The 27,321-nt window shown below is 42.2% G+C and overlaps 1 protein-coding gene across 1 annotated transcript in view; it reads right to left on the bottom strand.

Moving 5' to 3' along the window:
* Positions 1-1,946: 1,946 nt before the first annotated feature.
* L3mbtl3 (L3MBTL3, histone methyl-lysine binding protein) overlaps positions 1,947-27,321 on the bottom strand; it is a 112,665-nt gene continuing 87,290 nt past the window's right edge. Inside the window, exons 19-23 of the mRNA XM_013351442.2 lie at positions 25,216-25,365; positions 14,263-14,342; positions 7,495-7,940; positions 7,185-7,247; positions 1,947-3,730 (exon numbers count right to left, since the gene is read on the bottom strand). Of these exons, the coding sequence (XP_013206896.1) occupies positions 3,587-3,730; positions 7,185-7,247; positions 7,495-7,940; positions 14,263-14,342; positions 25,216-25,365 (883 nt within the window). The 3' untranslated portion in view covers positions 1,947-3,586. The remainder of the gene's footprint in view (positions 3,731-7,184; positions 7,248-7,494; positions 7,941-14,262; positions 14,343-25,215; positions 25,366-27,321) is intronic.

Raw genomic sequence — 27,321 nt, 5'->3', positions numbered from 1 at the left:
AGATGGCCTGCCTGGTCTGATACGTTTTCCTTACCCCAGATGGCCTGCCTGGTCTGATACGCTTTGGTTTCCTTCTATCAGTTTCGAACACGAGGACAGCCGCAGTCTTGAGGCAACCTCCTTGGTAGACAGTCTTTTTGGCACAGGGTCAGCATGCATGTCCATCTTCTATGGTTCCTTCCCTACAGGCTCAGCCTGTGGTCTATGGTCTCATTAGAAATGTATTTGTTCACTCATAATAATGGTGAGGCAGTACTTCTGAGATCTAACAAGACTCAGTACTCGGTTTTCTGAAGAATCCCACGAGGAAAAACCGTAAAGCAATAGCTTAAGGTATGCCTTGATATTATCATCAAAATATCATGTTATTTCCTAATTCACATCCTAGATAGTACAGCGATTTCAGTGTGTTAATACTTGCGACACAATTGGGTAAGCATTTTCTGGATTATTCCATCAAATGAAGTTTTAAAAAATGCTGAAAATTTCAGTTTTTTTTCCTTTTCACTAAGATAAAATAACTGCCTCACAAACTTTTATTACTCAAATTACCCCCAAGAATCCATTGTTTAAAAATTCCACAATCTGTCTTCAATCTGGGTTTATGAAATTCTGAAGTGTGTCTTTCCTTGTAGGGTCACAGTCGGAAGCTGAGTATCGCCGTCGCTCAGAGTGACGGGCAGAGGCTATGGACAGATGGGCCTGTAGATAGGTCTCATTTGCCCCTTACTGTACTGCACATCTTTCCAAACCGCAAGGACAGTCCCTGCGCATCCCACAGAAGCATCCTTCTCTTTCGTCTCACCCTAAGCTATACACTCAGGCATCCCCTACCGTCAGCCCTTCCTAGTTCCTCTTTTAACACTTAGGCCATATTGCAGCCATGGGACAGTGAAGGATCACATGCTTGAGGTACACGGAATCCTTACCACTCAGGGATGTTCAATGCTTTGCTTTTCCTACAACAGAACAGCACACTGCTTAGGAGAAAAGTCTTTTTTTTTTGTTTGTTTTGTTTTTGTTTCCCCAGAAAGGGTTTTTTTCTGTGTAGCCCTGAGTTAAATCTTTAATAAAATTTAGGAAATCTCTTTCATTATAGCATACACTTTAAATTAGAAAGAAAAACATAATTCTCAATGTGGAAGAAAACTACTTGGGCTAAAAATGTGATTGCTGAATTTTTTAAAAAAATACTTATCCCTCCCTAAGTACACTGACAAAAATACTCAATCCAACAGTCATTAGATCGCTATGTTGCCCCCCTGCCACACACACCTTTCCTTTGTGGTGTGTGTACTGGTTCCTGTGTGACTATGTGTGGTCAGTGGTCCGTTTCCTATAATCCTGTGTCTTTCTGTATTATTCCTCTTTAGGAAGTATGAGTGTTTGCCCGCATGTAACTCCGTACACCGTATGTGCCCAAAGCCTATGGAGGCCAGAAGAGGGGACTGGACGCCTGTAACTGCAGCTACAGATGGCTGAGAGTCAAGTATTCTTAACCATTGGCCTATTTCTCTAGCCTCACAACCTACACTTTTTTGAGGCATGGTCTCTTAACTATATTTGGAGTCTTTAGGGTAGACTTCCTGGCCAATGGGCTTCAGGTATCCCTTTGTCTTTGGCCTCACAGCACCAGGGTTACAGATGTGCCTGGTTTCTACATGGGTGCCGGGGATTCACACTATCCTGACAGGGACTTCAGCAATGGAGGCAGCTCCCGGTCCAATGGTATCTTTAATGTTGTTGCTGTGGTTTATGTGTTGTTGCTTTGTCCTGGAGCAGGTCAAGCCCAGGGTCTCACAAATAAATGCCAGGTAGGTGTTCTAATATACATCCATGCCTTATACCTTTTCTTAGAAATGATGTTATTTCTGCCTTTCCCTACCTCTCCAATGTAACAACCTCCTTAAAAATCATACATATAATAAAGAGAATCTGCAATTAAGTTTTTATTTCATTCATATCACATGTAACAAGTGCAAGTTAATGTACAAATACTGAACACAACAAAAAAGGAAAAATAACAACAAAAAAGCTTCTTTAGCAGAGTCATGCAGAGAAATGAATTGGACACGGCAGATGTCACGGACCCTGTTTTACCTTGAATCATGACAAATGCAAAGGGCTGATAATAAACCCCTACGATGGCACATCAAAGGAAGTCCTACGTCAGAAAAGCATTAGAGAGTTTATGGAAAGAGGTGGGACTTTCCCCCAGAGTTCCGACAGCATGCCACGAAACTTTCTATTTTTAAAGCGGCCCTTGAACAAATGTCTAATCCTGGCATTAGAAAGTCCATCAAAAGCCTGACAAAATAATTTACCTTTTCCCCTAGAAGTGCATGCTTACAAAAGAAACACCGCCAGCTATGGACTTATAAATAACCAGGGGCTTTCATTTAAAGTGCATCCAGATGCTTAAAAAAAAAAAAAAATCAAGGCAAAATATTTAATAGGAAAAGGATCGCTCCACATTGGCAGATCCCGATAGCGGCTCTGGGGACTTGTGAGCATGGAGAATTTTTGGGTCTGCTGGTGTGACTCTCTCTGTCACACAGGTCTGTGCGGTACCATCCACACACTGCCTCCCGTGGGTCTGGAGGACCTGCAAGACGGATGGGATCCCTTGAACCATTAGTGTTTCTGTCAACAGAACGAGTCCTTTCCTGTAAAGCACCAGTTACTTCCATGCCGTTTACAGAGATGCACACGGTAATCTCGGAGATCAAGCTCATGATCAACCCTGGAAGGTAACCAACCACACACAATTCTCCGGAGCTGACTGCTGCAAACACGTGGGCACCATGATGTGCAAAACTGATCCGCTCAGATACACTGCTTCATCCAAATCTAAGTAGGTTTATATATTTTATTTTTCAATTCCGTTCTTTTATATACATTTTTTTTTTTTGGTAACAACAGTAAAGATGCTGGTGAAAAGTAATTTGTTTAACAATTCATAATACGTGCAAAAGTAAAAACATGGATTCAAAGAAAGGCAGTATTTACAGTTCTTCAGTCCCAACGAAGGATGACACACAGTTAGGCAGTATCGTGACTCGCGAAATTACACTTGGCTAATGCTGCAATTCCAAATATGGCACAGGGCGAACGCGACTGACACTAGTCCCAGGCTACGCTCAGCCAGGTTTCAACGGATTTGGTTTAGGTTGAAATTCAGTTATATAAAAAGGTTTCCGAAAGTATTGAAAAAAAGAACGTGTACATGAAAGAGAATCCAACAATGTTTACAAAATGCCGAAAGTTCTTATTTTGCTCCCCCCCCATCCATAAATAATGAAGCCCCCGTTTCCCCACCCTCCTCCCACCTCCAAAAGATTTACAAAGATAAGTTTAGCTCGGTGAGCAGAACTGAAAGATGACTGGTGCTGGCCAGCGGCTGGTGAGAAGCCCAGGCAAACGGTTCCTAGGAACGCATGCGCAGTCTGGAGGGACCGATGGACTCCCGTGCGCTGCCCTTGTGAGTCCTGAAAACTTCTCCCTCAGGAGCTAGAACCGCCCTTGTGCTTTGAATAAACATGATGAGCTTTAAAGCGGAAGCTGAGGGTACCAGAATTCACCGCCTTCACAGTTCATTGTGGGAATTCTTCTCCGCAGCTTTAAACATCAGAATAGAATTGAAAATTTTGAGAGCTGGACCCAGCTTAATGCTCATAATTTTAACAATGTCTGTTTGGGTCATGAGTAAAAATGCTTCTCCATCAATTTGCTGAAATAAAGGAAGGAAAAAACAAACAAAGGAATATGGATTAACCAGATGCATTGTTGCGGGACATACACAGCTATATGCTGTTATTATATACAGGTGACTTCACAGCAATACTCAGAAGGCATACACTAGAGTTCATACAACATTCCTGATTTATGGGTCTTTCTTACCTAAAATCATACATCCAACAAGGCAAAACTCAATTGTCTGAAACCTTAGTCCACAGAAAAATAGGTCATACTTGCTTATAACTTCAAGTGTGTGTGTGTGTGTGTGTGTGTGTGTGTGTGAGAGAGAGAGAGAGAGAGAGAGAGAGAGAGAGAGAGAGAGAGAGAGAGAATATGTGTGTATGAGTATGTGAATGTATGTGTGTAGAAAGCCGGAGTTCAGTTTTGCATGTCTAACTCTATAGCTCTCCACCTTACTCTTGGAGACAGGGTCTCTTACTGAACCTGGAGCTTGTCATTCTAGCTCAACTGTGTAGCCAGCGAGTCCCAGGAACCCAGCTGTTTCTCAGTGGTGGAGTTACAGACATGTGCTGCCCTGCCTGGTTTTCTATTTGAGTGGTGGGGATCAAAGGTCTTAATGTTCATGTTGCAATCCCTTTACCCACTGAGCCATTTCCCCATCCCCAAACCTTGTGTTCCTCTGAGTCCTTCTTAGTCAAGAAGAATATGTTGGTTTTTTAGTTACAAAAGATAACAATGCTTTTGGACAAAAAAAAAAAAAGAAGTCAGGCAAAGAACCAGTCATATATAAACACCTAACAGATTCAGCCTTCTACCGTGAGGGAAAATACAGTATTTTTTTTTTCTGGCGAGGCCATACTCAGCTTCCATAAGCAGAAGAGACAACAGCAGTAGGGGTGGAAGAACGTAAGACCAGTATTAAGCATCACAGACTGTAGGCTGTTTCTTTCACTATCGGGGTGATTGTGCACAGCCTTTTCTTTCTAGGCCCCTTCTAAGATGAAAAGCTGAATTACAGAATAGAACACTTTGAAATTCAAAGCTACAAGATGATGAAAATGCTTATTTGGTTTAGTAGGGTGAAAATGTGGCAAATTTTACACACACACACACACACACAAGTTTCAACCTATAAGGAATTGGATGGCCTTAAGACACATCAATTTCTTCAATTTCCCCATTTTGAACAACAAGAAAGACATTTTTTTCTGTCTCAGAGTAATTGGAAAGTTTGACACAGTGAATGGCTTGATGGGGTTAAACTGAAAATTCTCTTTTGTTTGTTTTGTTTTTGTTTTTTTGACATCCCTGTTTCTCTACATCCCTGGATGTCTTGGAATTCATTATGTAGATTAGGCTCGCCTTGATCTCACAGAGATCTACCTACCCCTGTCTCTGGAATGCTGTGGTGAAAGGAGTGTACCACAATGCCAAGCTGCAAATTCTTTAAGCCTTCCTTTGGGTCCTTCCTTCCTTTTTCCCTTCCTCCCTCCCTCCCTCTCTCCCTCCCTCCCTTCCTCCCTCCCTTATTTTATGTGTATTGTTGTTTTGCCTGTATGTATAACTGTACACCACACATGTGCATTGCCTGTGGAGGATAGAAGGAGGTAGTGGATCCCTTGATACTGGAGTTAAAGACAGTTGTGAGCCTCCATGTGGGTGCTGGGAATCAAACTTGTGTCCTCTAGAAGAGCACTGCTGCTAACCACTGAGCATCCTGCCAGGCCCTCTTTTGCAAATTCTGCATTGAATTCCTAAGCCCTACCTAGTTGCTCAGAATGAAACTTATTAGTGAAAATAATGTCATTGCGATGGTAAGTAGCAACTGGTTAAGAAAGTCCACACAGGCCAGGTGAGCTCTTGGACCAGGAGAACTAGCATCCATAAGACAAAAGGTTTTCTTCTTTTTTTAAAAAGGTAAATTTGGACACAGAGACAGACACATAGGAAAACAGAAAGTGAACTATCTATAGGCTACAGGACAGGCTAGAATAGACGTTAGAAGGCAGATTTCTAGGCTTGCCTCCAGAACTCTGAGACAGTTTATTTCTGCTATTTAAACTACGGATCGATGCTTTGCCATGGTACACCAAGCAAGCTACTACAAGCCTGGATTCCTTGGAATTAACTACTTGCAGGCTTATAGAAGTAAGTAGCTGTTTTTGTTTTTAATATCTTCCCCATTCTACGAAATATAGAATGCAGAGGTTGTTGAAATGGCCCACTGGATAAAGCCTGACAACATGGGTTTCATCCTGGGACCCACATGAGAAAGAGAACTGACTGCCCCGTGTTATTCATCGATTGCTACATACGTTCTAACATCAAGAAAACAAATGACAGCAAATATTGGAGATGATACGGGGGGGGGGGGGGAGAACCCTTATCCACTGCTGGAAAGAGTGCAAACTATTGCAGCCCCGTCAGAAATTAGTGTAGAAGCTTCTCACAGAACAAAATATAATCACCATAAGACCCAGCTATGAGACTCCTTAATAGCTAAAGGACTCTACATCCCCACAAAACCATGTTTATTGCTGCTCTACTCACAGCAGCAAGGGAATGCAATCAGTCTATACGTTCATGGATACTTTAATGGGAAATAAAAAAGTTGGACATATACACAATGGCATTTTACTCAGTCAGAGAGAAATAAAAATATGAAATTTGCAGGAAAATTAGTTGGGTCTGGACATGACCATATTAATTCAAGTAACCAGACTGAATACTGTATGCTGTCTCAAATACAATCTAGCTTCTAATTGGAAGTATTAAGGAAGCAGGACGGGAAGGGTGGTGGACCACATGTGACATGAAGCTGAACGAGGAATACTGGGGACAGAATGGGACAAGAGGGCGTGAACAGGGAGATGGGGGAGAACCCTGTGTGGGAAGGCGTTAGTCAGAAACAGTGTATATGAAAATGCCATAAGGAAACCTGTTACTTTTACACTAATTTGAAATAAATAAATACTTTTTAAAGATACAATCTCAAGGTAGACAGTGATAAATCCCTGTTCTTATACATACTACTGAGGCATGGGTAAGACTACTCCTGGCTCTAACGGTAATCTTTATTCTTAGCATCAAATGGAGCCAGGACTGATGCTGTTATGGGTTATCGGAAATTAAAATAATAAGGGAAAATTCCCATATTAAAGCACTGCTAATTTCTTCCTTTGATTTATTTCTGTGCTATGAACTATATAAGAACATGTTATTGAGTTTTGTGGGGACTGCTAAAATGAGCCTTGTTCTACTGTGCACGATCAGGAAATGCTTTGTCCAAGCTTTCCTTGGACCTCTTCTTCTGTAAGACATTTTAATTCAAGTGGTTAATGCCACTTGTAATGCAGTTACGCCAGAAGTGTCTTCTCTGATTGCACTCATCTCTTCCTGCCTGCTAACTTAACACATTTCCCCACTGTTGCATCTCTGGGCTTTAATTCATTAAGAAACATATTGCAATATAGACGAACACTTACTTCATCCTTAAACACCTTTCCATGTTCTTCACACCCAGGCAAGCTCTGAATGAATTCTGACACCTGTCAAAAATAATATCAAAATTCCAAGTGCTTAATAAAAAGCAAGAATAAATTGGAATCCAAGTGCTGCAGCTTCTAAAATATATTTGAAACTTATAGTTTAGGTAGTTCCCTCCAAACAAATTTTCTCGTATTCCTCCAAGAGAGTAGACTCTACTCAGTAAATGCATTTACCACTCATGAGGCCAATATCCTTGCACTATAGACCAAATATGACAACAACATAAAGTAACGAAAGCAAACATACCTCATCTGTGCTCCATTTGGAAACTCTACTGGCAGGAATTCCAGCGACAGTTGGAAGAAGCTTGCTTTGCTGCTCCCAGCGCAGGGGCAGACATGGAATTGGGGGCTTAAAGGAGAGAAAGACAGCTGACCGCCTCTGAGCCTGCTGGGCCTGTTGGGGAGTCTGCTGCGCCTGTGCAGTCTGCTGGGCCTGCTGGGCCTGCTGGGGAGGCTGCTGAGGCTGTTGAGCGGATGGAGGCAGCTGCTGCGCCTGCTGCGCCTGCGGAGTCTGCTGCCCCTGTTGAACCTGCTGAGGCGGCTGGGTCTGTGGCGCCTTCGGAGGCTGCTGAGGCTGCGGTACCTGCGGGGGCTGCTGTACAGCCTGAGCCTGCTGTACTTGCGGTACCTGTTGAGTCTTCTGTCCCTGCGGAGCCTGCTGGATGGCAGGGGTAGGTTCTTCCCGAACAACTGGTCAATGGAAAAAGAGAAAGAGAAGGAAATGTGTATCTGAAAGGCAGGAGGACGGCCCCACGTGCCAGGCATCCCACGAGCTAATGACATCAGGGAGGTGGACATGGAAAGACTTTGTACTTTCAATACCACACTCATTGAGTAATTATAGCTTGCTGATGTTTGCCATGGTGAGTAAACTGTAGGTTCAGTTTACACACACTGTTGACGACTATCACGTGCTGCTCGATGGTGCTTCTTGAATGCTCTAGGTAACTGTGCCTCAGGACAGAACTGTCCTTCAAAATTTCTGTCTGATCACCTGTGCTTTAAATGACGCCAATCTGCAGCTCCTGCAACTTGTTCGCAGGCAGCTGGTTCTCCTGACTTGTTCCAGCCTTGGTCACTTATAGTGATGTCACATAGCCATCAACTTTTTTTTTTTTTGCTTTTTCTTTTTAAAAGGAGATAAGAAACTATTGCAGTTCGAGGCCAGGGCTACACAAAGAAAGCCTTAAAAAAAAAAAAACTATTGCAATAAAAGAAAAGCGTTAACCAAGTGGAGAGGAAATCCACTGAATAGTAGAAAATATGTAGATTATACAAAAAAACAAACAAAAACCAAGTAGCAAGAAAAGAAGAATCCAGTTAATAAGTGTGCAAATGAAATGAACAGACAATTCACAAAGGAAGAAATACAATAACTAATAAACATATGAAAAAATGTTCAACCCAACCTCACGAATCATCAGAAAGAGATAAATCAAAAATCTCAATCTACTCAGTGTCAGTCATTTAAGAAAAATTAATAAATCCAGGCATGGAGCGGACAAAAGGAAACCCTTAGACCTTGATGGTGGGAATCAGTCCAGCCACTCCACTCCTGACCTCGTATGGAGGGTTCTTAAAGAACTCTGACCCAGATCTCCCACTGCTGGCTGTTACCCGAGAGATCAAGTGGACCCGTTAGAGATACTTGCATATCAATGTTCACGATAGCTAACTTATGGAACCAAACTAGGTGTCCAACAACAGAGGAGAGGCTAAGGAAAATGTGGTGTATATGTATGATGGAAATTTTCTCAGCCCTAAATGACAATAAATGTTTTGTCATTTATTGGAAAATGGATGTACCAGGACACAATCACAGACCTTATGATACCTCTTTTCCATGCTTCATCAAATCCAGGTTTCAGTGCCTGTTCTATTTTTACTGAATAGGTATTATAAACCAAATATAAACCACCACATTTATTTTATTCCTTTAAATAATTTAAAGCACATTTGTTTTTATTCTTTTAATTTAAATTATTTAAGTTGAAAATAGGGGTGTGCCTGGATGCAGCTCTGTGGCAGAGTGCTTGCTTAGAATGCACTAGAACCCAGGTTTGACCGTGCAGTACTTAATAAAAAATGTGGGAGAAGGTGAGTAACCTAATAGCTTCATCTTAGATATCCCCAAGAGTTTAGCAAGTACTTGAAATGAATGTACGTACACACAAGGCTGGCTTACAGGAACGGTAAAACTCTGTCTTCACACTAGAGCAACAGGATAGAGATTGCTTTATAATTTGGCTTCTGATTGCATGCCATTTGTAAGTCTTCTACAAATGTTTGCTCATTCCGTCCTATAATTGTTCGTGCTCTAGTAACACCGGCACTTGGCTCCATCACTCCCATTCCATCCATTTCCTGTTGGACGCTGTATTCCTCACAGCTCGTTTCTACTGCTCTGCGCTGTTCATCAGAAAACCAATGCCAACAACCACGGTAATGTACCAGCGCTTGTCACCACAAGTCTGAAGTCTTTGGAGATGGTACAATAAACATATACCCCTCCGATTCTGCTACCACAGTGGTTTTCAACCTTCCTAGTTCTGGGATCCATTGATACCGTCTCTCATGTTGGGGTAACCCCCAACTGTAAAACTACTTTCGTTGCTACTTCACAACAGTAATTTTGCTACTGTAAATATCTGTGCTTTCCCATGGTCTTAGGCGACCCCTGTGAAAATGTCACTTGACCCCGGAAGGTTGAGATATGCTGTCCCAGTGACTCTGGCACTCCTTCCTTTGGCAGCTTTTTTTGTTACAGCCCAGGCATTCGTCAACCATAAAACACATTCCTTCCTATTCTCATCCAAATGGGATAAGGAACGCATCTTTGCATAAGTGACTGTTTGATTCCTGCACAGGATGTGATTCCAGGATTTGAACAAACATGCACTGCAGACTAAAATAAATGCAAGTAGACTTCGGTGGCAATGGTTGCCACAATGGTGAGTGAGAAAGAGGGGGCTTGCAGTGTACAGCGTGCTTCAGAACGCACAAACATTCAATTTGGAAGGCACCTCTGCCACTCCTGTCTCACCAAGACTCCATTTCTTACTGCCCTCCTCGTACCCCATCTACCTGAATGAAAAACAACACTTTCAAGGAGTTTTCCATCATTTAGAAATGTCCTAAAGTGAAACCGATCAAAACATTGGAGCAAAGTCTTCCCCGATACAAGTTACTTGGTTCGTTAAGCATTCTTTGCTTTTAAGTCAGTGACAAAAGTGGAGCAAGACCCTCCAAGTGTCTCCTGTCACTGCAGTGTCGGCCAGGGCCATGATGATGCTCTTTGGAACAGAAAGGAAAGAAAGAAGTTCAGCCACACAGAGATATGAGAAGTGAAAGGCTGTCATCCTGGCCCCTTCAACGACAGGGTCCTAACCAAGATGCTACATTCTGGATTCAGGTAAACACTATCTAGACCTCTGCTCTCTCATCTCAGTGGAGCCAATTTAAAATCTACTGGAAGAACTGCATGAGGTTTCCACAGCGCTTATCCTAACATACAGTGCTTGGCAGGTGGTAGAAATTACTTCTGTCTTGAAAGGAATGAAAATAATCAACAGTCTTTTAGATCTAAAGTGGTAAAAATGAAAATGAGTCAATAATCCATCTAGGCTGATATTCCAGGAGCCTATAAAAGGGGTTTTTAATGAGAAAGGAAGGAATGGGATGCATCTGTTAAAAATTGATGATCAAATGGAAAAAGGGTGAACAAAAAGTGTTTCATAAAACAAGCGGGTTCGAATCACCAAGCACAGACATACAGTTGACTTCCAAGTTAGATTTAAATTCAGGAATGAAAAATATCTGAGGGTAACGTCAATGCCAAAAATCCAAAAAAAAAATCAATCCAACTGTTCTAAAGGCAAAAAGGATGCTCCATGTCCCCAGGAGAATCTGACATGACACTAGACAGCATTCAGCTTCTGAACATGTGTATCCTATGAAAAAGAATGCCTGCAGAGAGAACAAAGAACTGTACCTTCCCCAGGACATAAGAATGTCAGGAAAAGGCCAGTTTACAGAATCTCCACTATGTAGGCTTCCCCACAATGGTGGAAATCTTTTCAAATAAAGGAGATAAGGAAAAAGGAGCAAATTATAGTCAGTTTCTCAAGACCAAGCTCAGAAATAGTACAGAAAAAGAGGTCATGACTACACAGACTGTACTGGCTTTACGGGAAAGATCTGAGTCCTGTTGTTGTTGTTTTAGGAAGAAATTCTCTCTCTCTCTCTCTCTCTCTCTCTCTCTCTCTCTCTCTCTCTCTCTCTCTCTCTCTCTCTCTCTCTCTCTCTCTCTCTCTCTCTCTCTCTCTCGTCTCATCAGTTTGTCCCAAGACTCAAGACAAAATAGTCCTTGTGGGCCCCAAAAGCCTAAATCCTACTGATACTAGAAAGAAGTCCTGTGTGGCTGCTTAGGCTCCTCAGTGAATCCTGCCCCTTCAGTGTCTCTCTCTCACCTCCAGAGGCAGAGGCAGAAGGCTGGGTCACCAACATGCTATAGAGTGGACAATGGACCCAGAATGGATTGTGCCACACCTGACCTTCAGGCTTCACCCTGAAGAAGCATGGAAGAAGCATGTGTTCTTCACAAAATACACATGAAACTTCCTCTAAAGTTAAAAAAAAAAAGATTAAAAATACAATACAATAAAAGACAACAACAGCCACCGGGTTGCTGGTAAAAATTGCTATAAAATATTCTGAGGAGTATAGACTTACGGGCAGCAGAGTCTAATGATCTTTATAAGCCTCAGGGAACAAGGCCTCTGCCAGGTAAAAACAGGCTAGTGACATAAATCACAACCCACAGAGGACACTGTAAGAGTCACCGACTCACCCACAGTCAGTTCAGTGTGCTTAGCCATGTGGTGTAATACTGCAACCAAACTGTTAAATCCTTTCAATCCAAACCTTGACAGAGAGATATTACCAGTCAAGGAAAATGACAAATGAAGCAGAGGCAGTAATGGAAGCTATAACAGAAGGATGCCTTTTCAATTTAAAGAAGATCTGAATGTTTAAAAAGCTAAAACCAACTAAACAAAACATAAACAAAAACCCGAAAATGCTCGTTGCTTTATAGGCAAAAATCATGGAAGCTGAAAGCCTGGACTGACTTCAGCTGGCCTAACCCTACCTGCACGGAATGATCTTGATTTCTTTCTCTTCGGTTTGATTTTTCTTAAAGGAAGAAGAAAATTTAGAGATCTGGCTGGATATACAAATATGCAGGTACTCAGTCTCCCTTCAGGATGAAGGAGTGGACTCTCCTGTCTGTTGAGACAAAAGGGCTTACAAAGACCCCTCTCCAGGAACTGCCTAAGACAAAGGAAGCCTCTCTGTCCATAGATGTACCCTGTCAGGGTTTCAGTGTGGAATGGCTCCCACAGGCTCATGTGCTTGAACTCTTGGTCCCAGCAGACAGCGCTATTCTTAGAGGTTGTAGAACCTTTGGGACATGGGGTCTAGTTGCTAAATGCAGGGCATAGGGGCACATCTTGTGCTTACAGCCCAGCGTGGCTTTGGTGGTCTCCCTCTGCTTCCTGCTTCATTCTATAAGCTCCCACAGCCACAGCAAAAACCCAAGTTACCATGAGCCTCACTCTACAACAGCTGAGGGCAAGCAAAATCCTTCTTTCTCTACTATGTTCTGTAAAATATTCTGCATTATGGAGAAGGAAAATATCTAGCACCCCCTTCTCAGTCAGCAGCAGAGGACTGGTCAATTCCAAGACACAAAGTCCAACCCTCTTGCTGGTCTTGGGATAACCTAAGATACTCAGTGCATCTGCTCCAGTTCTCTATACTAGGCCTGCCTCCTTAATTTGCCCAACTCTGCTTCTTTCCCTAGCCTCCCCATTAACGTTCTCAGGGTCTGCTTCCAGGGAGTTCAGTCTGTGACAGCAGGCTGTGTCTGCATTAAGGACCAAGAGCTACAAAGCCATTCAGTGACTAAGGTCGGAGGTATCCTAGTGTCTCCAGAAAACATGAATCTCAGGTCTGACTGGAAGCTGCAGCTCCCTGGGGCTCAGAGGAAGACAGCCACACAAGTACGGTGTGGTAAGCCAAGAATCGGAATACAAACGGAATAGAAAACAAGGAAACTGTGCTAAGTGAAAGTCAACAAAAAACTCTACACATTCAATTAATTTTATAGAATAGGCTTACTCAAAACATCTCAATTCCACAGTATTGGTATGCCTGGCCAACTGTAGAATCTGTACCTAGTGCTACCGCAAGCACCATAAACCATGCTGAACATCACCCTGTACACAGATTACAATGTATTCATTAATTACTATTCTACCATAAACCACGCTGAACATCACCCTGTACACAGTTTTCAATGTAATCATTAATTACTGTTCTATAATCATCAGGTTCTCGTTACAGGCAGTCATTAGGTTCCATTCCCCAACCCTAAAATCATCCAAACTGCAACACACATGAGAAGGAAAGTCTACAGGAACAGGCAACATAGTGATAGCCAGACTAGCATTTTCTTATTGGAAAAAACAAACAATAATTACCCAGCTATAAGCAAATTACAAGCTCAATCTATATGATGACTAAGAGTCATTAAGCCCTCACTGCTTAAACTATCATCTTGGAAACAAAGATGGGAGAAGAATGACTTACTCTAGCAAACACTTGTTCAAGTGATCGTCCTTTCATTTTGTGCCTTCACATCAAGCTGAAACCCTGTTTAGATTTTAAAACACATTTGAAGCAAGTGGAGCCAGCAACACTAAAGAAAATGTGTGGCAAGAATCAAAGAGAATATCCTTGCAAACCTTACATTTAACGCTGTACCAACTGTCAGTTTCCAATTGTCTCTATTCACTCTGACTTATTCTGTGGTGCTGAGAATCAAACCCATTGTCTTGTGCATTCTGGGCACTGCTCCGCCATGGGACTCCATCCCTGGCCTGCAGTGGAGCTTTTGGATCTTGACTATTTATGGTAACAACCAACAACGACATGATAACACTATGGCTACCTTTGGCTTCGGCTGACGTTCTCGCTTCATTTTCTGGTTTCTGTGTGGAATCTTCTTTGACGTCATTAGCACGGTGTTCCCTGAGAAAAACAGCTGTCTCAGTATTTTATGACAAAAGAATTTTAAAGCATTTCAGAACTGTATCGTAGCAACTGTTTTTTTTTTTCCTTAACTTAATGACAGATGGATGTACCACTAAATGTTAAAGAATGAAATTCCACCATAAAGCAGCTAATGCAAGTGACAGCCATAAGTGCTTACTTTCTTCATAATCACTTGGTGACTGCTATTCAGAAAGATTTTTAATGATAAGAATGTTATGAAGATGAATTGCCCTGGAGGATATGGTTATTGAAAATTCTGATAGCTTGGAATGGAGTAATAACTCTTACACTCTTTGGTATGACTCAAAGAACCAAAACTTAATGTTCAGACTATTCTGACCCAGGCTGTACTGTTAAGGTTCAAGAACAATGAATAAACAATTAAACATACTAATCTAACACAAAAGGAATTTTTACTTTTCATCCCAAAGGCACATACTCTCTAAATGAAACTACCAGAAGCAGCAGGCAATAAATGTTCACTACATGCCAGAAACATTATTTCCAAGAGTACACATTAACCTTCAGTCAAACCTGAGCTTCTGGCTTAGCTTTTACGAAGACATCTTTTAACTGCTGCGATGAGCACCTGTTTGATAAGGAGGAACCAGCTATCACGCAATAGAAATACTTCCCCCAGGAGACCCAGAGAACTCCGAATGAGGACTTTGAGGAGCCCACGTCCCTCCAGAGCACCCTGAATTTGTATAATCTAGTACAGAGCCAATTCAACAGCCAGGGGTTCTTACTCCACGTGTGAGAACTGAGGGATAGTAAGCGACATTACCCGAGGTGTTGACAGAAAAACCGTGTTTTCTCCATAGAAACAGGATAGAATCAGCCAACCCTGATTACATGGGCCAGTAATCCTAGCTACTCAGGAGGCCAAGACAGGAGATTTACATTATAGAGTATGTTCAAAGCCAGCCTGGGCCCACTTGGTGAGACCCAAACCCCCGAACAAAAAACAAACAATCAAAACAGAACACAAAAACTCAAAGAGGGCTGTGAATACCACTTGGCCCTGGGGTGCTTGGCTGGCACATGCAAGCCCCATAATCCCCAGTATCACAAAAAATAAGGGAAAAAATAAAACACCCACAAAACAAAAGACCCAATGAAGCCATACTTTCTAATTACAGTATGTCAAAATCAACGGGCTACACACTAAATTGATGCATACATTTCTAGACTTGTTTGCACTGAGCCAGAAATAACATTCTTTGTGTCTACAAACTCTTTATCCTAATATTGTGACTAACGAAAAAGAAGCAGCTTTTTGGTGGCTATATTAATATTATCAGAAAAAAATCACACACTGTTGTGAAATAATTTAAAATTAGTGTTTCTCAGAGTCAAAGAAAATAAATCGCAACAATTTCTTGTGCCTTTCTTTGGAAGTTAGATAGATAACTGATTGATTTTTTTTTTTTGAAAAGTAGAAAAAAAAGAAGTGAAACAAAAAGTGAAAGTTAAGTCTTGTTTGTGCATTTTCATGACCAGAAATAGTCACTCATAACCAAAGTGCCCTTTTGTGGGTTTAACACAGCATAATTACTCTTCAAAGTAAATTGTCTTAAGATGTGCATGCCTTTAATCCCAGCACTCAGGAGGCAGAGGCAGGTGAGTCTTAGAGGCCAGTGTGGTCTACAGATGAGTTTCAGGGCAGCCAGGGCTACACAGAGAAATCTTGTCTTGAAACACCCCAAATAAACTTAAACATAAGGAAAACTCCTTTGTAGTGTATGTAAAAATACAATATCAACTTTCTATGTCTTGAAATGTAGAAAAGGAAAATAACATTTTGGAGCCAAAAGTTCCTTTATACCCAAATATGCCAAAACATACCCAAAAGAAGAACAAAATGCTATTTTGTTTGTCTTTTAGAAAATATAATCGGTTTTTCAATTCTCAAGTCAACTCATATAAACCTCAAACTCAATACGTGACAGGCTCTTTCTTGTTCCACATGCCGTTTCCTTTAGTGGCGTGGAAGACGGAAGGAGCCAACATCCAGTCTACTAGAACAGATCCTAGCAGCCCATTCAGATATGAGGAAGGGGTCAGTCAGCATTCCTATGAACATACTGCAAGCCATACCGGCTGAGTGGTTGGCAGGCTGGATATTCTATAGCACTCCCTGATGCAAGGTCTGGTATTCGATACACCAAAACCTAAAGACACCAAGTCCATGTCTACAGGGGTGAGTACACACCAGGTCTTCCTGACACCAAGGACCTACAATTAGAACCAATATGCTTTAATGTTTACATTGGGTTTCTTCAAAATAAAGAGCATGCCCCTGTTCCGGGATGGCAAAGGGTGTACTTCATGTACACACTTATTCTCAAACTGCCCTTCCTTGAGAAAGCTGAGAATGAAGAACCTGCCTACATGTTCTTAATTATCTTATATTTTATTCAAAATTTAAAAATGTTTTCTTCATTGGGGAACCATTATTCCCCTCCTCTGTGTTGTGGGAAATCTCTCTGTTCCAATTGCTGCTACTCTATAGGTCTCTTCCCATTCACAGAGATGAAATCCTCCTTAGATGTTCAGCTTCCTTGGCCAAAAGCTCTTTCTGCACCCTCCTGTGGCAGAGTGGGCAGGCGACGGGAGGAGTGGACCGAGACTTGTGGACTTGGCAAAGCAGGCTGTGGCACGCAAGGAGGACCAAGAGCTAATGCCCACCCCCCAGCCTCCTCGCCCACTCCCAGTGATAGTCCAGGGACACAGAAATGGGATCAAAACAAACTACAACTTGAAAATTCTGCAGTAATACAGTATTTTTTGTAGTCAAATACAAGATAAGATCTCGACAGATTAAAAAAATAAGTTATTTTATACTGTACTTTAATATTCCATTGTCACTGGGCACAGAAGCTTCTTGACTTGGCTGTCTTGATCATTACTCTCACTTGCGTCTGCAATCTCAAGGGAGCCTAAGCTGTGCTCCCAAGTGTGTCCTTGGCGGGAAGCAGACCTAATTCACATTTCAGCTCGACTACTAACGACTACTAACTAGCTTTGCATAGACATTTGCAGCAAGTTACTTAATTTCCCAAGTTCTCAGTTGCACCATTGGCAGGAGAGGGAGAATCAGTCCTAATGTGACAATCTGAAGACTGAATATATTTATATTTATATTTACAAAGTGCCTAGCACAGAGCCAGACACACATGTGAGAGCCTAACTTATGCCAGCTTTCCCTTGCTACTGTTTCCTTCTATGTTGGGATAAATGACCTGTTCAGGGAGCTGCTTTCTTCAAGCATTACAGAAGACTTGGGAGTAATGGTTTCCATAGGCAGATAGCTCATCAGTTAGGGTTCTAAGCTAGGTCTTGACCAGCTGTGTGCTAAAACCAAGACAGAGGACGAGGTGATTGTGGTGGACACATTTTTAATTGGGAGGCAGAGGCAAGAGTTATCTCTGTGAGTTCAAGTCCAGCCTGGCTGACATAGTGAGTTCTGGAGCAGCCACAGCTTAGGAATAAACATCGTCTCCAGCACCAAGGGTGAAGAAGCCCAAAGAGTGCCCCGACTGCACAGTTCCTCTTAGGATTTTAGAATTTCCAAGCAACCGTTTATTATGACATTTCTTTTGCTTAAACCGAATACAGCCACAGCAAAAGCTTATTCAAGAAAAACTGCTCGGTGGCTTTAATTAGGACAGTAGAAGTTGCTTAGCTGGTGAAGCAGAATTTCTTGTGAGTCAGCCATCTCTTTCTCTGTAATTATGTGTCGCATTGTAAACGTCTTACTCTCTTACTTGAATTATGCCTGTGGTAAATATTGGGGAAACAAACACAGGAACAGCGTGTGCCTAGGAAAACAGGTGGCATTTGAAGGCTCACAGCTCATTTTCCCCAGAGTGTGGGCTTTTCACTGACCAGCCTTGCTTAAGCCAGCCCCAGTCTGCTGAGAATGACATCAAGAAAATATGCAACAATAAGTCATTTTCCCTCCCTGCAGGGATGTGTTGATTTTAGCCACTTCGCTGAATCGAGCATGGGAAGAGGCAGGGGGTATGAAATGTAGGGGGGAACACACCTATGGGGTAAGCCCTAGAAAAATTGTGGGGGTCACTTTTTGGTTGTGAGCCTAGCCTTTAACGGCTGAGCCATCCCTCCAGGCCTAGGGGGTCACTTTTGAATGCCAAAACATTACCTCTTTTTTAAGACTCACTAGCTTTTTAAAAAATTTCTGGGCTGAAGTCATTCATAGATAAAATATCAAAGGTCAAGAATTGGGCTCTTAACCTGCCCTGAACACATCTACAAATGTAGAAATTTGAGAAGCCTCAGAACAAGGAGGGTGTCCTTTTAAAGGGATTCAGAACAGGTGATTAAATCAGTGTCTTCTCATGCCTATGGGTCCACACTGAAACTAGGAATTTTTAAAGTTATGTTCCTTTGGTAATAGCTTAGCAAGGGTTTTAATTAACCATGGTTCCATGAACAAGACTGAGAAGAGGTAAACACAACTTATTCTTTATCTAATGACTAAAAGTGAAACATCTGGACTGATAATCCCATAAAATTATAATTTAACATATAGAACATATGTCAGCAAAGGAGCATAATAAAAGGAATATAGAGAGTGTATCAAGCATGCATTATCAAGATACCAAAGAAAAAGGCTCTAGAAAAAAAGCACCCAGCAATTAATTAGTCAACCCCCATGAAATGGAAGTTCTACTTAGTAAGGTGAGCTCTCACAGGGAAACTGAGTCCTCTGCTCTGGCTTGCCATAGAAAAAAACAACAGATGCCATTGCTTTTTTGTTCAAAATGGAACAGTTCCTGGAGTAGGAATTAGTGATAGTCGAGAGATAAATTAAGATCTGTTACAATATTGTTCCGACAACTTCACAGCATCTGGCAATGAGACTCCTCTTTTTCTGACACTTTTGATGGTTGCCTTGGTGTCACAGCGGTTGTCGCCAGAGCAGTTGAGTGTTTTAACTCAAACAGAGCTTCTTCCTGGTGCACACAGCAGCTACACAGGCAAGCCTCGGATCCCTGAACACCTGCACAGCTCCGAATGTGTACCTGGAAGCCTACTGACAGGAGGAGGGAGACTCTGGAAGCTGGGGAAATGCATACCTAGAGAGCTAACTCTAGACCATAGCAGGTCCCCAGGACCAGAAAACCCAAGCTCCCCAAGACTGCTGATTAACTTTTGTAATCATTTATGAGTTTGGCTTTAATTAACTCTACTCTGCTTGGTGCGATCATTTTGCAAGGCACGCATGAGCATGCACGCACACACACACACACACACACACACCACACACACACACACGAATACACCATCATACTTTATGTTAGCTCATTTCCTCATCTGTTTAATACGATATAGATGGGCTCTGGTATGACTGGCAAAATTGAGTTCATGTGGAAAAGATCGATCAGATTGATGGCAGCAATTCTTATACCAAGCACTATGTAATTCTCAGAATTGTAGCACTGGTCCTACAACTGAAAAGGCATTTTGAGAACCTATAATGAACTGCACAGATTGAATTGTTTCATTAAATTAAGTTTAGCAGTGGGCACATGCCTTACAAAGTAATACAAGTAATTGCCAAGCATTTTAAAGATGCTTTACTGGGCTTCTGTGGTTATATCTAAGCAGGGTTTAGACAGTGTGGGGCTTAAAACCCTCAGTGACTCTTTAGTAGAGATAGTGTCTAATTAGATGCACGTACAAGCAGATGCAGACAGACTTGATGAGAGTAAGGCTCTGTGAGAAGGTACCTTATGCTCCCTTCCAATGGGTCATTTACAGTCATTTGCAATAGTCCAATGCAGAGATCACTTGCTCCTGTCACCTGGGACTGTTTGTCAAGCGGAGGATTCCTGGGATGTACTGAGTCAAAAGCCACATTTAACTAAGCAGCCTAGATGATCCCATGTGAATCAAAGATCCAGACCCAGGTTTTATTAAAACATAGAGAAATACATACGCATATTCTTTGACTCAGCTGGAGACAGGCGGAGATGTAAATATTCATCCCCAGAAAAACCTACCATCTTACAGCCAGGGGCAGTAAGAGGGTAATGATGAACTGCTCTGTCCAAAATGCGGACACTACCTTACAGCAAGCACTCTTGGCTCAGCAGACGCTCACTAAGCTTGTGACAGACAGGGAAGAGGGTGGAGATGGAAAAGGACTGCATGAATACCCCCATCTCTATCTCGGATGCCCTAGGGATGGTGCACAGCCAGCAGTGTCTAAAAGAAAACAGGTCTAAGCTTTGAGAACCCAACAAAAAGACTCGAGGATATGCTGAATCCCAGGTAGAGAAAAGTTCTCGGATATGGTCCCTGAACCCTTTTCTCTGGTCACTAGAAAGGCAGGTTCACCCCTGTCCTTGGTTTGCTAAATAAACACTGATGCTCATGTAGTATCTTTACTAATCTACGCAGGCCAGGAAGGTAAATAGCCAGTAAGAAAGTCTCACCCTAATTTACAAGAGTACAAGAATGTATTTGGAGACTCTGCATCATCATTTAGTAACAACTTCTTAAACATCTGGTGTGGCAGTCTCACAAAGGGGAAAATGTAAGGGCTTTCAAGTACATAAAGAGAAAACTACATAATGAATGTCTCTCAGATCACATACCTGGCATTTCTCTTTTGAGAAAGGATGGCTAATTTAAAGCATTTACATCCTCAGGAGATCAAGGATGCTCCATGCCGAGGGACAGGAAGATAGACATGGCCTCTACCATGACAGAAAGTAGAAAAAAAGGCACAAAGACTCTGAGGAAGTCTTTTCAAATGTATAATGGCCTGATCCACAGGACTGAGGGTCAGCCAAAGCTTCTTAGAGGGCAGGATGGTGGCTTTAAGGGCAGAGATTTGGCTCCTCTGCAAAGAGAAACACAGCTGAAGTATCTGCCTGAAGAAAGAGGCTGGCAGAGTTAGGGGAATGCAGGACTCCATTGGGGCTACATTAGGGATGAAGGTCTCAATGCCCAGCATCAGGAAGTCACTGAAAATTGTAAGAAGGAGGGGATTTAGTATCAGAAGAATTTTTAAAATTCAGACTTCAGGGCCCTAGCCTAGAAGATTTTGGTGGGTTGGTACAGGTCCCAAACCTAAACTTTAAGAACAATACAGGGCATCTGACATGCAACAGTTTGGGCACCGCTGCTAGAGAGTATCGGTCATCCATAGGCCTACCTCAGGTAGGTAACCCTTAAAATAGTGCCAAGGTAGGAAAGGATGGGCATGTAATTGGCACTATTCATTTGACCTTGCCTGTTAGATTGACCGCTGAACCAAAAGCCATACCAAGACATCACTCGCTTGGGGACTATCTGGCTTCTGGGACAAGTGAATGGGTACGGTGATGGCACAGAGTTCCTATCAGTGCACAGCCTCTTCGGCACACGCAGGCCTGATGCTCACTTGCTTCATCCGGAGGCCTCAGAAGAAAAGGGGCATGTGAGTAGTTCCACTCCTCTGCCCCTCCCCAAGGCAGGCTCTGAAATGTGTGGTTTCCACACTTCACAGAGCATTCCCAGCAGGTCTGTACCTTGCTGCCCTGCAGCAGGAACTGGTGTGACAGGCTAGCTGTTTCTGTTTGTCTCCCCGCTGCTTCACTCCCAGTCCCCTACCGGTGTTTTCTTCACCTCACAAATAAGCCACTTGCAATCAGATCCATCTCACAGCTTGTCTCTGGGAGTGAAAATTATCTAAGAAGTACAGAACGGCAGCTCAAGTCTGACAAATTAAAAACCTATATACAGGAAATCCGCTAAACATGTGAGGTGAGCAGCGATCACAGAAGAAATGGGAACACGGATATTATGGACATCATCCAGGAATACTACAGAAATTGACTAGTTACGGTCGTACTCTTAGGAAATAAAGGAAATATGGGCTGAATACTTCTGATCCCTAAATCTAAAATGTGCCCAAAGCAGAAATTTCTTGAGTGTTTCTTAAAGCCTTTCAGACTAGGAATGCTCAACTTGTAAAGTTTAGGCAAATATAACATGTTTAAAAATCCCCAATTTGAAACATCCTGATCCCAAGCATTTTGGATAAGGGAGACTCAACCAGGCCTCTGAAACAAACAAAGAACCCATTTCTCTTTCAGAAATGCTCATAAAAACTATCATTTAATAAGTGCTGTGGAATAACCTTTCTATAAACTATGAAAACAGGTTGCTCTCATTGTTAATAAAAGCTGATTGGCCTATAGCTAAGCAGAACTTTGGGGACAAAGAGAATGCTGGGAAAAAGAAGGGTGGAGTCCGAGGAGTCATCATGAACCAGATGTGGAAGAAGCAACATGGAAAGTTTATAGATGAGGTAAACCAGCCCCAGAGATGAATAGAAATGGGTTAATTTAAGTTCTAAGAGCTGGCTGGAGACAAGCCTAAGCTACTGGCAGAGCATTTATAATTAATACGTTTTTGTGTGGTTATTTGGGAGTGACTGCTGGGACACAGACACTTAGGGCTTAGTAGTTATCATCTGGAGAACTTTCCAATTACACTTTTTGCCTTTATCATCCTCACTTAACTATGAGAATCAAAGAGACAAGTGAAAGGTTAAAGGTCATATGCACAGCATGCAGAGAAGCCAATACATAAGCTGGGGCATTCTCTGCTTTCTTCTGTTATATCACTTTCCACAGAGGAAAGAGCACAGAGCCGAGAGCACAGCTGGGTGGAGAGTCACGGCTGGGAATGCTTAGTTCGTCAACTTTCTACATCCAGTGTTTTGATGCCCTTCGTTGATCTGTGGAAGGGGTTTGCATCATTGACTATTTACTCAAGAAAGTAACATTTGAGAAATGTCTAGAAGGAACAAGAACTCTCCTACGATAATCCCTGTTAGGGCACCAATACGTTAGTTACTAAATCTATTTTGTAAAATACTTTTGCATATAATTTTTAGAAAAGTTTTTTTCCCCTGCCAGGGATTGCATAAGCTTTGAATGAAAACGTGAGATTATTTACTATATTTACGTTTCAGTGACTTAAAGCTTTAATTAAGCAGAATGTTTATAATTCTCATAATCTTTTTTTTTTTTAAAACTGTGTATATGTGTGTGGTGGCACTGGTGTGTGAGTGTATGTGTCTGTGTTTGGGGGCAGGGTTCTCTCACCCATGTGTGCAAATCTAGAAGCCAGAGGTAGACACAGGTTCCCTTAGATTTTGAGACAGGGCCTCTCACTGAACTTGGGAGCTAGACTGGCTGATCAGGGAGCACACAGGATCTACCTGTCACCCCCTCCTAGTACTGGGGTTAGATATGTACCCTTGCCTGCCTTTTCCACAAGTGTCAGAGCTCCAAGCTCAAAGCTCCATGCTTATACCAGGAGCCATCTCCCCAGTCCCTCATAATAATTATTATTCTACAAACTCTTGGTATATTTTTGATTGTTCAAAACGGAACTGACTTACTGTTTCTTGGTCATCTGGGAGGAAAGTAGAAGAAATAAGGACTTCTATACAACTAGTTATGGAGATGACATTATGTGTCTTTCTCAAGCCTTGCTTATTAAAACCAAGACTTTATCCAATGGTGATGCAGAAAAAGACAATTGAGAAGACGCAATGAAAGCAAAATAGGCTTCTGAAGAGTCTACAACTCTTTGCTGAGTAGTTTTATGATGCAAGTCATTTGGGAAAAGGGAACCTCAATTGAGAGAATGCCCCATCAGATTTGCTCATGGGCAAGCCTGTGGTATATTTTCTTGATTGATAACTGGTGTGGGGGTGTGGGTGAAGGGCAGCACACCATGAGAGGTGCCACCCCCGGGCTGGTGGTGCTAGAAAAGCAAGCCGAGAAGCATCATTCCTCATTCCATGCTGGCCTCTGCAACGACTCCTGACTGCTGATTCCACCCATATTTAGAGTTCCTGCCCTTACTTCCCTCAGTGATGGACTGTGTGTGCAGTGGAAATGAAAACTGAAATAAATTTGACTTTTTATCCCCAAGTTGATCTTGGTCTGTGATGTTTTATCACAGTAATAGAAATGTCAAATTATGAAAAACTCTGAACACTCCAGCACAGGCTTCAGGGCTTCAAAGAAGGATCAAATCCTTGTCTACACCTCAAGGCATGCACCCCCGCCCCCACCCTTAACTCCTGAATAAATAATTCCAGCCGGAAGTAGATCACTGTGGCTCTGAGATTTACACATAAGTACCTCTGGCCATTTCCCTCAATACCGCACAAGACACACTGAAATTATTGTAATGCATACATATACAATTTAAAACATAACGCTATGAGTTTTATAACAACTTCACAGTTGTCTTGAAAGAGGGAAACACATCTGGGAAAAAGTAGAGCCTCTTCTACTTAGTTCCTCTACAAACAGCTGCCGGCCTTGGGCGACACTCCGCTCAGGGTTGAATCGCTTTACTTATATATTTATTTGACATGGAATCTCACTGTTTGGCTCAGACTGATCTTGATCTAAGCAATTCTCCTGCTTTTGCCTTGCCAGTGGCTTGGCGCATGCTATCACAGCCACGTTCAGTTAAGGATTTAAGGGTCTTGGTCAAGTGTTAGGGCCGATAATAGTGAGTTTCCGAGAATGGATCTCCACTGTTGTTTAAAGGTAGATGAAGAACTTCTGTGTTTTGTTTTAGAGGCAGGGTCTCGTGTACATCAGGCTGGCCTTACACTGTATAGTGTGTCTCCTGTCTCTACCTCCCCAGTGCTAGGATTCTGGGAGTACAAACCAACCTGGCTAAGTCATGTGCATCCACAGGAAAACATTGCCACACAACATCAAGCATGCATGACCACAACCTCTTGCAAGACAACGAGAGTGCTTCTGCACAATGCAGGCATCATCACTTCAATTACCTGGTTTCAGGAGATGACGAGCTTTCGTTCATGTCTGTCCTTTTACTTCTTGGAAATGACGGACTAGATGGAGGCATCTCACCACTTAGGCGGTCTGGGAAAATGCGCTCTTTATTCAAGTTGATTTCTGAATAGGGGCAGTAGGCGCCACTAGAAGAGAAAAGTGCATTCCTGTTAGATCATAATTATACAATTAAAACTGTGGGCTAGTGAAAAGATGCCAAAATTGATCCAAGCATGTTACATACGCACATGTGTAAATGTATGACTAGATAGGCAGCCATAAACTATATCTTTACAGATAATTTAAGTTTATTCCATAGGTGAACATACCAGCACTAGAAGAATTCTGCTGCAACCTCTAAGCTGAGCAACAGTCAGAGGATTCCACTGGTACTTTTTATAGGTAAGGCCTATGCATATCTCTGGGGATAATCAGCAACAAGAAATACCCACACTTGGGACAGTCATAGCGGTTTAATTTCCTCTATACCACTTAGTAAATTTCGATGTTCCATGGGGAACACTACAATTTCTGGGACTATAATTACAGCTGATTTCTTAGAGAACACACAAATGCTTTGGAGCTAATTCTTTCTATCCCTGGTATGAAAGGGAGCCACAGGCCAACCTTTCCTATCTGTCCTTAGATGTTATACTCTGAGGTCCCATATGGTGATGACTTACGTTACCTAGGCAGAGGAAACTGAGGTCACTGAGTGCTAATTTGGCATTAGCTAGCAGATGCCTGGCCTGGGCCTTAGCATTCCAGTCTCTAGAACATCTGGGTACCAGGCTTCCAATATACACTAAGCTCTCCAGTTGACTGTGCATCTTGCCCCTCTGCTTTGAGAGGCCCTCTTAAGTCCGGAAATCATTTGGACATTAGATACAGTATATTGTTGTCTTGCGTGCTCTTCTCTTTCTATCATAGTGAGAATATTAACAATAACCCAAGGGAACCTTTTTAAACAATGCGTTTATTTTCTATCAAGAGAAGCCATGATACTCTCCCGGGAAAAGAAGAGAAGAATCTGAAATAATCCCTGCCTGGTAACTCTAGAAGAGACATAAAATTCATCTCAGATATCTTGTGAGCAAAAGCGCAAGCTTTAGTAAGTATATGCTGCTCTTCATTGGTACTTTAAGCAAAAGCAACAACACTTAATCTCATGCTGATATAAATTTATATAACGTCTATCCAACAACAACCAAGAAAACCAAAACACAATTGACAGAAATCTTTATGGATCACATTGAGCACTGTGCTGTGCTGTGCTGATACACATTGTCTTACTCTACCCAACACCCTATAGAAAAGACCTCTCATATGAAACACTAGGCTTTGAAATGGTTAAGCAACTCCAGTCCTTAATTTTCTGATTAACAGCAAGTATTTATCAATTAAGTATCTACTGCATTAACCACCTTTCTAGGCCTTGGGAGCATAATAAAAAGAGAGGAGTTGAAAATTCTGGCCTCAGAAAGTAGTAGTCTAGGGCAGTGGTTCTCAACCTTCCTAATGCTGTGACCCTTTAGTACAATTCATGTTATGGTAACCCCCACATCATAAAATTATTTTCACTGCTACTTCATAGCTGTAACTTTGGTATTGTTATGAACTGTAATGTAAATATCTGTGTTCCGATAGTCTTATGGTCTTAGGCAACCCCTGTGAAAGGGTCATTTGACTCCTTTACAGGAGTCCTGTGGCCCACAGGTTGAGAACTGCTGATCTAGGGCAGGATGGGCAATGCCTAATCACACAAAGAAATTCTGTAACTTTACACGGGAATGGCTTCTATAAAGAAAGCGAAAGAGTACAGCATTAGCGAGGACCTGAGGATGCTCTGATGGGCAGTGAGGAAGGGCTTCTCTAGAGGAGAACAAATCCCTAAAGGTCAGGACAGAATTGCTCATGTCTGCTTCCCACACTCCGGAGAAGGCAATGCTACACATGGGAGGGAGAGAAGTCGAGATGACAGAAAGCGGGAGAGGTAGTGTCAGGCAAGGCTCACTAGACCATAGTCAGGAGATTCAGGGAGAGGTAGTGTCAGGCATGGCTCACTAGACCATAGTCAGGAGATTCAGGGAGAGGTAGTGTCA

The sequence above is a fragment of the Microtus ochrogaster genome, linkage group LG4 (genome assembly GCF_000317375.1).
Source record: "Microtus ochrogaster isolate Prairie Vole_2 linkage group LG4, MicOch1.0, whole genome shotgun sequence".
NCBI lineage: Eukaryota > Metazoa > Chordata > Mammalia > Rodentia > Cricetidae > Microtus > Microtus ochrogaster.
This window is presented reverse-complemented; position numbering and strand designations above follow the sequence as displayed.